Source organism: Pieris brassicae, chromosome 2, assembly GCF_905147105.1.
Source record: "Pieris brassicae chromosome 2, ilPieBrab1.1, whole genome shotgun sequence".
NCBI classification, from domain to species: Eukaryota; Metazoa; Arthropoda; class Insecta; order Lepidoptera; family Pieridae; genus Pieris; species Pieris brassicae.
In genome coordinates, this window is record NC_059666.1 from 18,355,518 (window position 1) to 18,368,844 (window position 13,327).

Here is a 13,327-nt window from a genome sequence, read left to right on the forward strand (position 1 = left end):
TTGTGAAAATTTGACTACATTTATAGATATAACCTGGTTTCACTTGTGTGCTTCCTTTATGTCATTAATTATGGAAGCGGTAAAGTCACAATATTAAAATAAAAAAATGCCCTTTGTTACTTGAATTTCAAGGTTATCATTGGGCTTCTAATTCAGCTTATGAAGAATTAAAATCTGTGACTATAACAAGGCAGAGGAATGGTTACATTTTGTGACGGCTTGCAATTTGCTCATTGCTCTGTCTGAGGGATATAAGATGGGAGCATTTGTGTTCATCTTGTGAAAATGCTCTCTGGGGTTCTAAAAATTGGTGGATTTCACGTGAAGAGTTGTGCTATTTGGTCAGCATATTGTTTTTTCAACTCTTATTAAATGTCATTTATTTATACCAAAATAGAGACTGCCTCGTCAGTATTGTTGGGATTATTTCAATATTTTGTCTATCAATTCATTGTTAACTACATAGACAAAATATTTCAAATCTATAAGTAGTTAAATGTAAAAATCTTGTTTTTTTGAAGTATTTAAAACATTGTCAAAATTACAATCTTAATCTGTGATACATTTCAGTGTGTGAAAGTAAGCCTGGTGAGCTATTGGGATGTAATTTCGATATTTCGTCTTCCGACAGGTCTGATTAACTTAAACATGTAGGATCTAGATTTGGTGATACTTTAAATGAGGTACAAAGTAAGATACAAAATTAAATTGTGTTATTTACACTCATTTGTGAACCAGGCACTGACGGACTTAGCATATCAAAGATATTTTTCTATAGGTTACAGTTAAATCATGCTCTGATAAAAATTTACAACAAATTCGACTTAATCGGAGATGTGCCTCAGTGTTTCATCGTATTAATTCGCTTAAATTGGATATTCCTAGCAATGTAAACATCAAATTGTATAGTATTTATTTTCGTGAAAAATTGTCTTAATTCGATGAGCCTGTAAGGTACCTAGTGACGAAATACTTGTGATTATTATATTGTTCTCATTATTTATGTTCATTTACTAGTTTAAAGAAAATATATTGTTATTGAGAGTGGGCCAAAAAATAAACTCTTCACATTAAAAACTGTGTATTATTTTTTTGTCAATTTCTGAAGCAGTGTTTTACTGGACTAAAATAATTCTGGCTATAGCGGGATATGATGTCGCTGCTACGCAGAGAAATCCATATCATTTAATTTACTAAAAGCATTCAAACATATTGCTAAAACTAATTTAACATAAATGAGATTTTGTAAATTTTATATTGAAATCTTAGATAGCATAAAAACATCAGCTTTGGAGTTTTTAGCAAAGACGAAGTAAAAAGGCAAATCCCATTGCTATGAAAAAGCTAAACGTTCATGGTAATCACAGATTTTGACGTTATCTCAAGCCGTAAACAATCAATAATACCTAATAATTCAAAATATAAAAAAACGCTAGGAGATATCGTTTTAAAAATCCTTACTACGTCTCCGTGTAAGGATTGCCAATCTGACTAGTGGCGCGGGCTAAATGCTAGCGCGGCAACTTGACTAATGGTATAACGTATTTTGTATTTATAAAATTATTTAAAGGCGAGGAAACCCAAATAATTATGTAATTGCAATTGGTACTTACTGCTTTTAAGTTATTTTATATTTTTTATGTTTGATTCGTTAAAAATATTGCCCTCATTATAATGTTATTTCAGTAGTTGTAAGTAATCTTAAATGATATCCATGTTTTTGATTATCTGGTCAATCTTTGTAGGATATTTAATTGAATTATCTTTGCTTGGGTAAACTTCAATTCAATAAAGCCATAGTCAATTTTTCTCCGAAACTTCTCGAAAACAAAAACGATTTGAATTATCAGTTAAATTATGCAGTGTTTTCTGAAATGAAATAAAAAACCAAAATGAATATTATTTATTAATTTAAAAAATGCTAGATTTAGTTTCTACAATTAGTCCTTATATGCGCCAATATAAATATGCCTTTTGATGTGAAATTATAGATTTCAACCACGACTGCAGAATTTTCTGTTATATAGTAATACAATTATACATAGCAATTTATACAATAATTAGGCATTCTTATTATGATTGACAAACTTTACTAAAATAAGATTCTAAATAAAAAATCATCTTTTAAATCAAAATAGTATAAATATAAGTCTTTCGTATTTTTAATACATTTTAAAATGTGCCTGTTCTAAGTAACAAAGATAGCCTTTATTTTCGTTAAGTACATTACTTTTACATATGGGTATTTCACATTGATGTAAACAAAAATAGTAAATCATTGCATAATAAAACTTATGATTAAATGTTAAGTGTATTTATAATATTCTAACTTGGTACAGGACTGAAAACAGATTTATTAAAGCATCGAAGTGAAAACGTATGCCTACCGAGTCGTTGAAATAGTGTCAGTTTTCATCAATTGTAAATAAATTTTGGTGCTATAGAAAAATTAGATTTCTACGGTATTTACCGGCGAAAATGGCAGACTTTCTTGCACCTTATTAGCACTCATTGTTACATAGCATTTTCTCAGTCATTTGTAACACAGTAAAAGTAAAGATAAACGCTCAATATTTATTCAAAAATTGGGTACACGATACTTAATTATTATATTTAATTGTTTAAAAAAATCTCTACTATTACATAAACAAGGCCGGGTATATTTTTAAGGAAAATATAGCGATTTTTGTGTTTTGCTTCGCTACTTTGTAATTACGAACACCTTCATATATTAATTATAACCGAACGTAGGCTTATCAAAAATGAATGATTTAAAGGACAATAATAAACCAAGTTCTTGTTCTTAAGAAAAATTTCACAGATGACTAGAATTTTGAACTCCCTGATTTTAAATGAACAATATTTATTAGTCTTTTTAGAAATATAGTTTATTATATAAACGTCTTATATATTAATAAATAATAATAATTATACTAAAATTTAAAATAAATGGCAGTAGAAAAAACACACAAACCACCCAAGCATAACACAGAAACTGTTTAGTGATAGTCAAAACAGTTTTTTTTGTTACTTATACTTCATATAAAGGCCATTATTAGTTTTGTATACAAAAGTTTTTATCATCGCAGGTGGGTTTCGGAATATTTTGTTTCATATCAGGTCCCTGTAAAATTCTTATTAGCAGAATAATAAAATAATAAATTAAAAATATTTTCATCAGACATTAAGATGGATACAATAAATTCGATTAGCTTATTGTCTGGAATTGCTCTATGGCGAAAAAAATTTATTTTTATAGAGTTACCTATTACGATATGTTTTCTAAGACTACATGATATATTTAACTATAGACGGAAGTCTCTATGATAACAATATAATAAAATACAAAGTTCTTAGTAAATATTAAGTACTGATATTATTTGTTTAAAGATTTATACTTTTCATGAGCCGAAGTTAAAAAAATCACACCTCGACTTGTTAACTTCCTCCTTCTGCATCAAGGGATTTCAGGAAAGTTCCAGTTATTTGGCAATATTTAAAATGTGAAAAAAATATTCATTACATTTAAGATATTCAATGGCTGTTAATAAATATGCGTAGTTAAACACATTTATATCCAAGCAGTTATTCGTTGAATTTTTTTTAGAACTATAACTTCAAATTGTCATATCTTAACCAATTCAAAATTTGGGTAGATTTATTATAAAGTAAAGCAATTAGGTAGTCGCACATAAACCAAAGCTTTAGTATGATTGTTTATAAAGTCTCTGGAGCTATTTTAACCACTTGGTCAACGATATAGGAAATTGTAACAACTGACAATCGATTTTCGATTAGTATTTACCAACGATTTCACTCACAACTTTAAGACTAAAATTCAGAGACACCCATGTGTCATAGAGTTTTGACAGCTGAGAGCGTTAGTTCCCGCTTAGGTTAAGATTCAGGTATAGCGTTTTACATATGGTAATACTTATCATACTTACGATTCCCATATGTAAAACGTACTCGACATAAGGAAGCATACTTCGCAATATAAAAACAACAACCAAAACTATCTAAGCACAAACGGCGATTACTTAGTGGTTGTTTATACCAATATTTTGCTTTATTTTTTAATAATCCTACATATTCTCAGTCATTTGTACAGCTAAATTAAATTATGTATTAATCTATTCTATGGCAAGAGTGGAGATAAGTAGATCAGGCGGTGGTGGCAGACCTGGTTGTAATGTGACAGCTACGCCACGATTTAGTGACACAGCTGGGTAAAACGCACCACGAAGGCCTGTAAATGCTATGTCACCCTGTAAATGTTACATCAATTTTACTGAATTGAAACGCGTTTAAGAGGTTAGATTAAAAAAAACAAACATGGAAACTCCTCGGCGTTACAACTTTCCTTTAAGTAACGATGTCATAACGTTTTAAATTTAACATTATTAAGTCCAAATATGGTAAAAAAACTTTAAAAAAGCAATACAGTGTGAATATTACCTGTGGCTGGTCATCGACAGTGAATCGTAAGGTGCCCCTCGTGAGGTCTAGTAAAATGCCCACAGTGGATCCAGGGGTGATGCCCCCAGGCGCTCGGCCGCCGTGAGCCCCGCCGTGCACGAACCAAGACCGAGAACCGTCAATGTACATAGCCCAGCCCAGAGCGTCGCTTCCTGAATGTGCATTAGATATAATATGAAGGCCGCCCTCGAACTGTCTTTTGTTTAGTAGTAATGTTAAGACTTTTCCTGTGGACTCGCAAATAAAAAGTCGAAGACAGTTGTCATAGAAATTTTGAACGAAGTTTGTATGTCTTGAATTAGAATTTAGTTTGAACGTATAATATAGTTGTATGTATAACATAATATGAGATCTAGATCCTTGAATAAAAATTCACAAGAATTACAAACCAAATGTTGTATTTTCTCTACAAAACTTGGAGTTAGTGACAACGTGGTATTTATAATATATAAACGTTTACGATTCTGGTTAAGTGGGTAAGGTGTGAGCTGAAACGCAATTCAAACAACTTTGGACTCCGACATACGTCGGTCCTCACAAATAACCAATTATAAATTTAATTTCTTATCAATTTCAACTTTTTTCATACCCAGCATTTTATCTTTAGCAACATCAGCTCTCGCGATCCCGAAGGCGGGGTCAGCGTCCCCATCGTAGTGGTCAATGCGCAGGCGCCAGTAATGCACGCCGCGAGCTAACGGCTGATCGGCCAACACGACTCGGGGCTGCCAGCCAGCTGCCCTTGCGCTGAGGCCTTCGGCGCAGACAGACACCCCTTCACCACTGGCGCACCGAGCGTCCCATGAGAACCACGCCACTAAACAATTGTTTTTTTTTTAAAATTAAACATAAACATAAAGCGTAATGTTTCATTGTATAACTCTCGTCAAATGGATGCTGATAATGACTGGAAACATCAAGTTAGATTATAGGCAAATAACATTTATATTGAAAATTAAGAAATCTAAATTTAAAGCATATATTTAAACAGCGAAAAGTGGATTATTCTTAGAAGAACTTACCTGGTGACGTTTGTAGTCCGATAACTTCGCTATACGGCCCTTCACCAGCCCCGTTAAATGCTTTTACTCTGGCACTATATAATGACGCATAATGGAGACCATCTATTGTACACACTGTTTCACGGCCACAGTACACTTCCTGTAATTTTCAATCATATCCTGTAACTTTCATTTTGATATACGACCAACATTATATCGTCGTATTTATATATAAATTATATCTCGTCAAGACTTCAATGACGATAAGTGATATTTACGATAATTGAAAGAAATTACATTATTATTATTTTTAAATTATATATCAATAAAATTGAATATTTAAATCAAACGTTTAATTTGTTTATTATAAAAGTAACGAATATCCAAAATGTTAGAAACAAATAAGGTATTTTAGGTTTTATTATATACTAACTCGAAAGAGTCCTCCCAAGCCATCGTCCAGTTCCAATATATATCCGCGTACGGCGTGCGGTGCGACGGGCGGGCGCCACGCTAACGTGCAAGAGCAACCGCGCGCCGCGCACGCTTCAACGGTCATTTCAGGGGGGCCTGGCGCTAAACAAAATACTTATATTACTACTAGCTGCCCCCGCGAACTTTTTTCTCCTTAATGTGGTTTTAGTTAGCCTTAATACCGTGACACGAAAGAATAATTTCACTGTATCATCGTCACTATAATTTGAATTTGATTTACACTTCGGTCTAAGTAACACGTGGTTGGCTATGCTAACACCAAAAATGTAAAAAAGTAGAAATAATTGAATTTCACGGTAATTCGTGTACTATAAAATAAATTTAATTTATACTTTAGCCTCAATAACACGTGGTTATCATGATATTGAATTGTAGTTTATATGACACGTTTGTCGGTTTACCATAGCAGTGCCATCTATTGATTACTTACTCAATCCAGTCGAAAAGTATCGACATCTGTTAAAATCTTTTGGAGTTAACAGATAATTGTGACTGTCAATTAATTATAGACAAATAATTTGCAATAAAATAAAATTGCGACTATAATTAAAGATCTAAGCTATCCTATCTCTTAAGTTGGACCAGACTGCTCACGGTGTGCCAATTTAATTTAAAGTCGGTTAAGTAGTTTAGGAGTCCATCGCGGACAAACATCGTGACAGAAGATTTATATATATTAAGATATGGCTATCACTTAACACTTTAACTTATAAGCAAAGGATGGTTCTAAGAGTTCAACACGCCTTATGTGTATTACTGTCTTTTGTTTACGCGAGCAATACATTTAAATACTTTTAACTTTAACATTTAACCTTTAGCGGTTTGGTCAGAAGACTCTTGCCGGAGAATAATTAAAATGTCGAGTTATGTATAGTGTCATAAATTCGCGTTCATACCGGTTATGAAGGATTAGAAATTGAATAATGTACTTTCTTATTGATTTATAAATCTTGCAAAATAAAAGACAGTAAAAAGTAGTATATATATGTATCTTAAAATACCTGAAGACTTCATTTCCTTTTCCGGTGCTGCATATCCAATGAGAGGTAAACATTAATATATTACTTCATATATATACAGCAAAACAAATAAACAAAATAAACTCACGTATACATTCGATAAAGTTCATAGTCTTGACTGTACGTAATACAGGCTCAATGTCGAGTGTAAGGGCAGGAGGTGAGGGAGGTGTCTCGAGAGACTCACGGAGGCCACTCGCTGTATCCTGTGCACGTGCGGCTAAGATGTTACCAACCTGAAATAATATTTTTGTTACATTAAAATAGTAATTACGTTATAAATATGTTATAATATGAAGTCATCTTAATTTAATTAATTTTTAAGTAGCAATCGCATCGGCACTATTTTGTGTGACTTGTGGTATAATTTTGAAAATTCATAAAAAAGTAAGACACTTTCATGAGCTTATTGGTAGGTAAGTTAGGTAAGGTAGGTAGGTAGGTAGGTATATAGGTGTGTAGGTAACATAAGTACTAAAAAAAAAATATTTGTTGGTAAATTAGGTATAGTATCTGGTTGTTTGGAAAATAAATTTATAAAAGTGATGATTGGTATTGCTCATATTGCGTAAATCGTAAATAACAGTTTTAGTTATTTTGATGATAATATATATGTAATTGATTTAATCAATTACAACAAGAGGTAAGCAGCAAGTGTTTTTTATCAATGAAAATCAAATTAATATTCTTTATTTTAGTCTTTTCATTTTACTAAGGAGCTACAAAACAACATTCGAAATTTATTGACCTATGAAATTAAACAAAACAAATAAATTTTGTCTTAATGGGCATAAGCAGAGCACTTTTATCAACCATTCAACCATTGTCATAGATAAGATTACAAAAACAATAATATTATTCTAATCTTATCTAGTATTATGATGTCTGGCAATTTTCATTTGAAATATTGCCTCACAAAAGTTAATACTTTATGCATACGGAATGTATTAAGTATACAGTATGTTTATAATTAACAGTTTCCAACAACTTAAACATTTGTCTGTCTGAAGGGTAAATAAAAATAAATTATAAGAAAAACTATACCTGAAGAAAGGCAGCATGATCAGTTTCCTTAAGTGCTTCAATTGAGAAGTGTAACAGAGCAGTTGCTTCTCTCAGTTTTTGTGCAGCATGAGCTGTCAGGGTACGCATGTTTGTGGCCGCCTGTGATCTTGTATTTCTTGCTGCCCGTACTAATTCATCTCGCCGTCTTTCAACAGCACGAGTTATTTCTGCACATGCTTGATCAATTTGCCTTTCTAATTCGTCACAGGATTCCTAGTAGTTATTAAAAATTTAGATTACTTTTAATAAGTGAAATAATTTCCGATTGGTCATTCTGCTGTTCAGTATGACAGATTTATCTTTATGACTAAAAATATACATATCATGAAAACTATGATTTATTAGATCCAGAGCTAATCTATATATTGTTCATTATACTGGAAAAATAATTAATTCCAGAATTATCAGTAAATCATTACTTCCTTCAGAAATGTGTTAAAAAATATTCTCTATGGTAAATTTTTATTTAATAAAACTTACATTAACTTTGTCCCCAGATCCCTTAACTAACTGAATATACTCTGTAACAGCCTTGGCTTCTTCAGACAATTGTGTCAAAGATTGGGAAAGATCAGTCTGTAAAAAATTATATACTTTTAATTAATGTGAAACGCAAAAATTTATTAGACAATCTATGGACATACTTACAGTTTTGGGGAATTACATTATATATAAATTTAGAGTAATTACCTTGTGAGCTCTAGCTGCATTCGATAGAGGCTGTGTTTCATGTTGAGAATGTTTTTCAGCAAGGCACCGTTGGCAAATTGGTATAAGACATGTATTACAATATAGTACAGGAGAAGCTCCATGATCTCCACAAGTTGTTCCCAATGCTCGTAACTCATGTTGGGCGAGTGGTCCTCGAATAGGATGCCAAGCATCTCTACAATTAGCACAGTACCTCACAGAACATTGCTCACATCGCACTACAGCAGCCCGTTTTTCTCCTTCACACATCTGACATGCTTCTTCAGCAGGTGGTGCAATGTTAACCCCACCAAATCTTTCAACAATAGTTCGCATAACACGGAATGGTGGCAAACCTTCAGCACCATTATCATCCATGTAAACTTGCTTGTTACATATGGGGCATGATAGGCTAAATGCTGTGGATGGGTAAATCGGTGCAGCTGGTGTCCCAGCATAGCTGTTGGGCCTAGAACCACAAACTACACCACTATCAGTTTCGCTAGAGACTGAGGCTTTGTCTGCTTCTTGATAGTCAGATGCTGACGCCGATGCATTATCTGCCTCAGGAACATGAGTTTGTAAATTAACTGCACAAAGCCGACATAGTGCATGGCCGCAAGGTAACAAAACAGGCTCTCTGTAGAACTCTTTACACACGTAACATCTCAATTCTTCTTCCATTTTGTAGTTTACGAAAGTATTATGGAAAAGTCAATTTTGTTTGTCTACATTACGTTACCTTTAAATAGCATTATATAATGTTTTAATTTATATTTATCGATGATAATAATGAAATAAGCTACAAAAGGTTTGATTCAACTTGACCTATTTCGGTTAGAATGGAAAATACACAACAGAGATTATTTTAATAAATAGCTAATACATGTGAAAAATCAAAACATATCTTATTGACATTTGATTTCATTGACTGACATTTAACAATTTGTGATGACAATCGGCATAGATTTTTTTATTATTTAGCGTCTTGTATTGCATATAGTTTTCAAAGCAAATTCTACAAATTCGCTGAACAAAAATATTTACCTAAATGCTATTTCAAGTCAAGTACAACCACTACGCTGGTTTCCTTTCCGCACAGACTATGGGTAAGATTTAAAAAAAGAGAAGTCATAAAATTTTCAAAAAGAAAAAAGAAATGAGACAGCGGTAAAAAAGTCGCATAGCATAGTCTGTATCTTACATGTCAAATATGAAAGAACTAGTAGTGCTTATCTGTGGAAAAGATTAAATAATTTACAAACAAACTATCTGCAAAATATAAGTTCCGTTCTTTTTAAATATGTATTAATACATATGAATTTATATGAAAATAATTGCACAATTGTAGTCGTAAAGATCGATTTACTTATGGCCTATGTTCCAGCGCAAGAAGAATTGGAAAAGTTTTAATAACAAAAAAAATGGAGTATGTTCTGTCTTCCGAAGAAAGTTCCGATACTGATATCAAGAGTTTGCGAACACAATTGACCGGTAACTATAATTTATAGTAAAGTGTTTATACTATACTTATTAACTCTCGTTAATCACAAATTTCATGCAAGGTATTTATACTTCATGTTTTAGAATATGGTTTAAATGAAGATAACTTGAGTAAAGAAGAGATGACCGATTTACTTAAAGTTTTAAAATTTTCTAAATCTGCTGCTCAAGATGAAGACCGGCAGAAGGTAAAATATAAATCTATAAACTCGAGTTTCAGTTGCCTAAAATTAAATTTATTATATTAAACTTTTCTTCTATCCTTGTGATTACAGAAGGAAGATATTGTTTGCAATGCATCACCAAAAGTAAAAATGAGAAGGCGTTATTTAAATGTCAGAGATAGGCGTTTACCTTGGAGTCTTTTTCCAAATTCAACATCTGCAGCTGAACGAGCCCGGCTTCTGGTTGTATATTTTAAAATTATGTCCTTAAATAAATATAGACAAGCTAGACAGTCAGTAAATCTTGCAGCATGGCCCCCTCCACTACAAATTCTTGAAGAAACTACCAGAATACAACCACAAAGGTCAACACGAAGTGGCCGATCTGTTCCAGTCTATGCAGGGTTTGATGATGATTCCTCTGATGTAGATTTCGTTATAACCAAGTCAAAAAAGAGGAAGGTATCAAGTAGTGATCATAGTGATATTAATACAAATAAAGGACTTGGTTTAAAGAGAAAGTCTGGCAAGGATGACAATTCAAAAACCACAAAAGAAGCAAAAATAGTTACAAATAATAAAAATGATTCTGAAAATCAGAGAGCAAAGGAGTGTATTATTATTGAAGATTGTAATACATATGCATAATTTTTTTAATATGTAGCATAGTTTTTTGTTTAATATGCATACAAATAATAACATTTTATAAACAGTAATTGTTATGTAATAGTTTCACTAGTTAAAAAAGGCCTTGCATATAATTCTATATATCTCATTTTTTTTAATGTAACCATTCAGCACTATAACATTTTCTTTATTTTTTATATCCATAGTTACCTAATGTCTCAAATTCAATGTTGAATCCCATACAAAATATAAATTGTCAGATAGTTTAAAAATATGAATACTTGAAAAAGATTTTTCAAGAATTTTACTAGTCATAATAGCTATATATATTTATTAATTATATGTAACTATACCACAAGTGATTGTGTGCTTTTAGAAATAAATTAAAACTGTTTTTAATTATGTTGTTTTCAATTTCTTAATGATCTAATTTATTTTGAAACTATTTTCGTGAAGCATCCTATGAACTAACTAAACTCCTAGGGTATCCTGCATCCATTTGACATAATTAAAATATATACCTTAACAAAATATGAACCTTAATCCTACATTTAACAAAGATTGTAAAGTTCTTTTGTTGGATTATTGGGCAAGTACTATAGTACTTTGTATACTAATGGTATACTAAAATAAACACCTGTATACTTAGGTATATAACAAGTGAGTAGCCTACAATGCACATAATTATAATCGCCTTACTCAAATCTTACTGTGGTTACTACACAGAACTGCAGCTTCAAAATCTCTTTCTTCAACTTAACTGGAATGAAGAATTATGTTCGAAGCTTATATGTGTATTCCTATACTATGACAGCTTGTTAGCGAAAAGGCCGCCCGTAGTTAATGACTTGTGTAACCTGCTTTTTTATATGATGAACGAAATGAACGAAGTATGAATAAATAAATATTTTTCTATTGGTAGGTAAGGAGTCTTGTACAAAAAATGTGGTTATAATAAATAATAATACCTGAATACTTCTATCACGACCTTATTGATGTTTCTCCGGGACTTTAATAAAACGAAAACAAAAGAGGTAAAGGCACCAGGCAGTTAACGACACGTTGATGGATTATCATAATCTTGAAATATATAAGTTATTTAAAAACTTACACAAAAGGATATTTTTTTGTATTTATTATTATTTATTAAAAGACTAGTTGAGAGAACGTAAGACGAAACCAAGTATTTGTAATGTTCTTAGAATGTTAAAATAAAGAAATATAATACATATAACATGTCCATTTGCAGATAACTCATTAAGGATGGTTGTTGTGTAGTTTGATAGATGTTTAAAGTCCAAGTCCTTGAGTATTATTTGTTTACACAAAGTAATTATCAAGTATTATAAATGACCTCCCCCGCGATTGTAAGAAAGTCAATGCATTCCTAACTCACGGTCGTAATACTAGCAGTAAACGACCACGAATGTCTTTTGTTATTAATTAATATTGATGTATGTAATTGTCAACACATACTGTGCTGTGTGTTTGGTACACACAGCACTCAATAATAAACTTTTAATATAATATTAAAAGGCTATTTAAATCAAGTCACCCACCCCAAACATTACATATTTAATGATTAGGAGTAATCAATCATAAACCATAAATACATTTCAGTGAAATGAAGATTCAATTAATGCAAATGTACATTCTATTCAATAGTAAAACTTGATTTATGACACTTTGATTGATTAACCCAGTAGAAAATGTTGTCCTCGAAGCGACACAATATTCTACTGTTCCTATTGACAGACAGTAAGTTTCATTTTTAAGTAATTGTAGAGCTAGGCACTGTCACTGGGCTTCTCACACCTGATAGAATAGATTTAAAAATATTAAATTTTAAATAGGAGGCTATGTTGAATCTGAAAGTGCTCCTGTGTATGGCCTTTGTTAATCTCACGTTTAGCTTAGAGCAAAGATGTCCTTCCGAAATTTCCTCGACTCTTACGTACATAGTTGAACATGCTGTTTGGCGCAACTGGAATCAAGCATTAATATTTACCAAAGACCTTCAAACGGGTAAGAATTTGATAATATTGATTAAGCTTTCAACTTTTAATTTCATAAACGAAGATATAAAACATGCCTGCAAATTTATCTACATTAACTGTAGAGACTTCTGCAGAGATTAGGAGGTAGACGTTTAAAAGGAATTACTTGATGAGTTTCTTCTGGATTTAAAGTTTTACAGATAAGTTTTATTTAGACAAGAAATGACATTCTTTTTTCTATACCTAATTGTCTATGATATTGGTTAAACCAGAGGTTTTACAGTTTG

General features: G+C 31.8%; 2 protein-coding genes across 3 annotated transcripts; one reads left to right on the top strand and one right to left on the bottom strand.

Moving 5' to 3' along the window:
* Window positions 1–1,888: 1,888 nt before the first annotated feature.
* On the bottom strand, window positions 1,889–9,613 carry LOC123720460 (E3 ubiquitin-protein ligase TRIM9). 2 transcript variants are annotated; one of them, XM_045677069.1, is made up of 10 exons: window positions 8,750–9,613; window positions 8,540–8,635; window positions 8,039–8,272; window positions 7,083–7,230; window positions 6,977–7,003; window positions 5,914–6,056; window positions 5,502–5,640; window positions 5,069–5,296; window positions 4,459–4,631; window positions 1,889–4,268 (listed from the first exon to the last, which is right to left on the bottom strand). In XM_045677069.1, the coding sequence occupies exons 1-10, from the start codon at window positions 9,431–9,433 to the stop codon at window positions 4,134–4,136; spliced, it is 2,007 nt and encodes a 668-aa protein (XP_045533025.1). In that variant the 5' UTR covers window positions 9,434–9,613; the 3' UTR covers window positions 1,889–4,133. The 2 variants fall into 2 exon arrangements, with proteins under 2 accessions (XP_045533025.1, XP_045533026.1); XM_045677070.1 differs by lacking the exon at window positions 6,977–7,003.
* A 374-nt stretch (window positions 9,614–9,987) lies between these two features.
* Window positions 9,988–11,312, top strand: LOC123720110. The gene is made up of 3 exons (XM_045676605.1): window positions 9,988–10,243; window positions 10,337–10,440; window positions 10,528–11,312. Exons 1-3 carry the CDS (start codon window positions 10,174–10,176, stop codon window positions 11,062–11,064), a joined length of 711 nt encoding a protein of 236 aa, XP_045532561.1. The 5' UTR covers window positions 9,988–10,173; the 3' UTR covers window positions 11,065–11,312.
* Window positions 11,313–13,327: the final 2,015 nt, after the last annotated feature.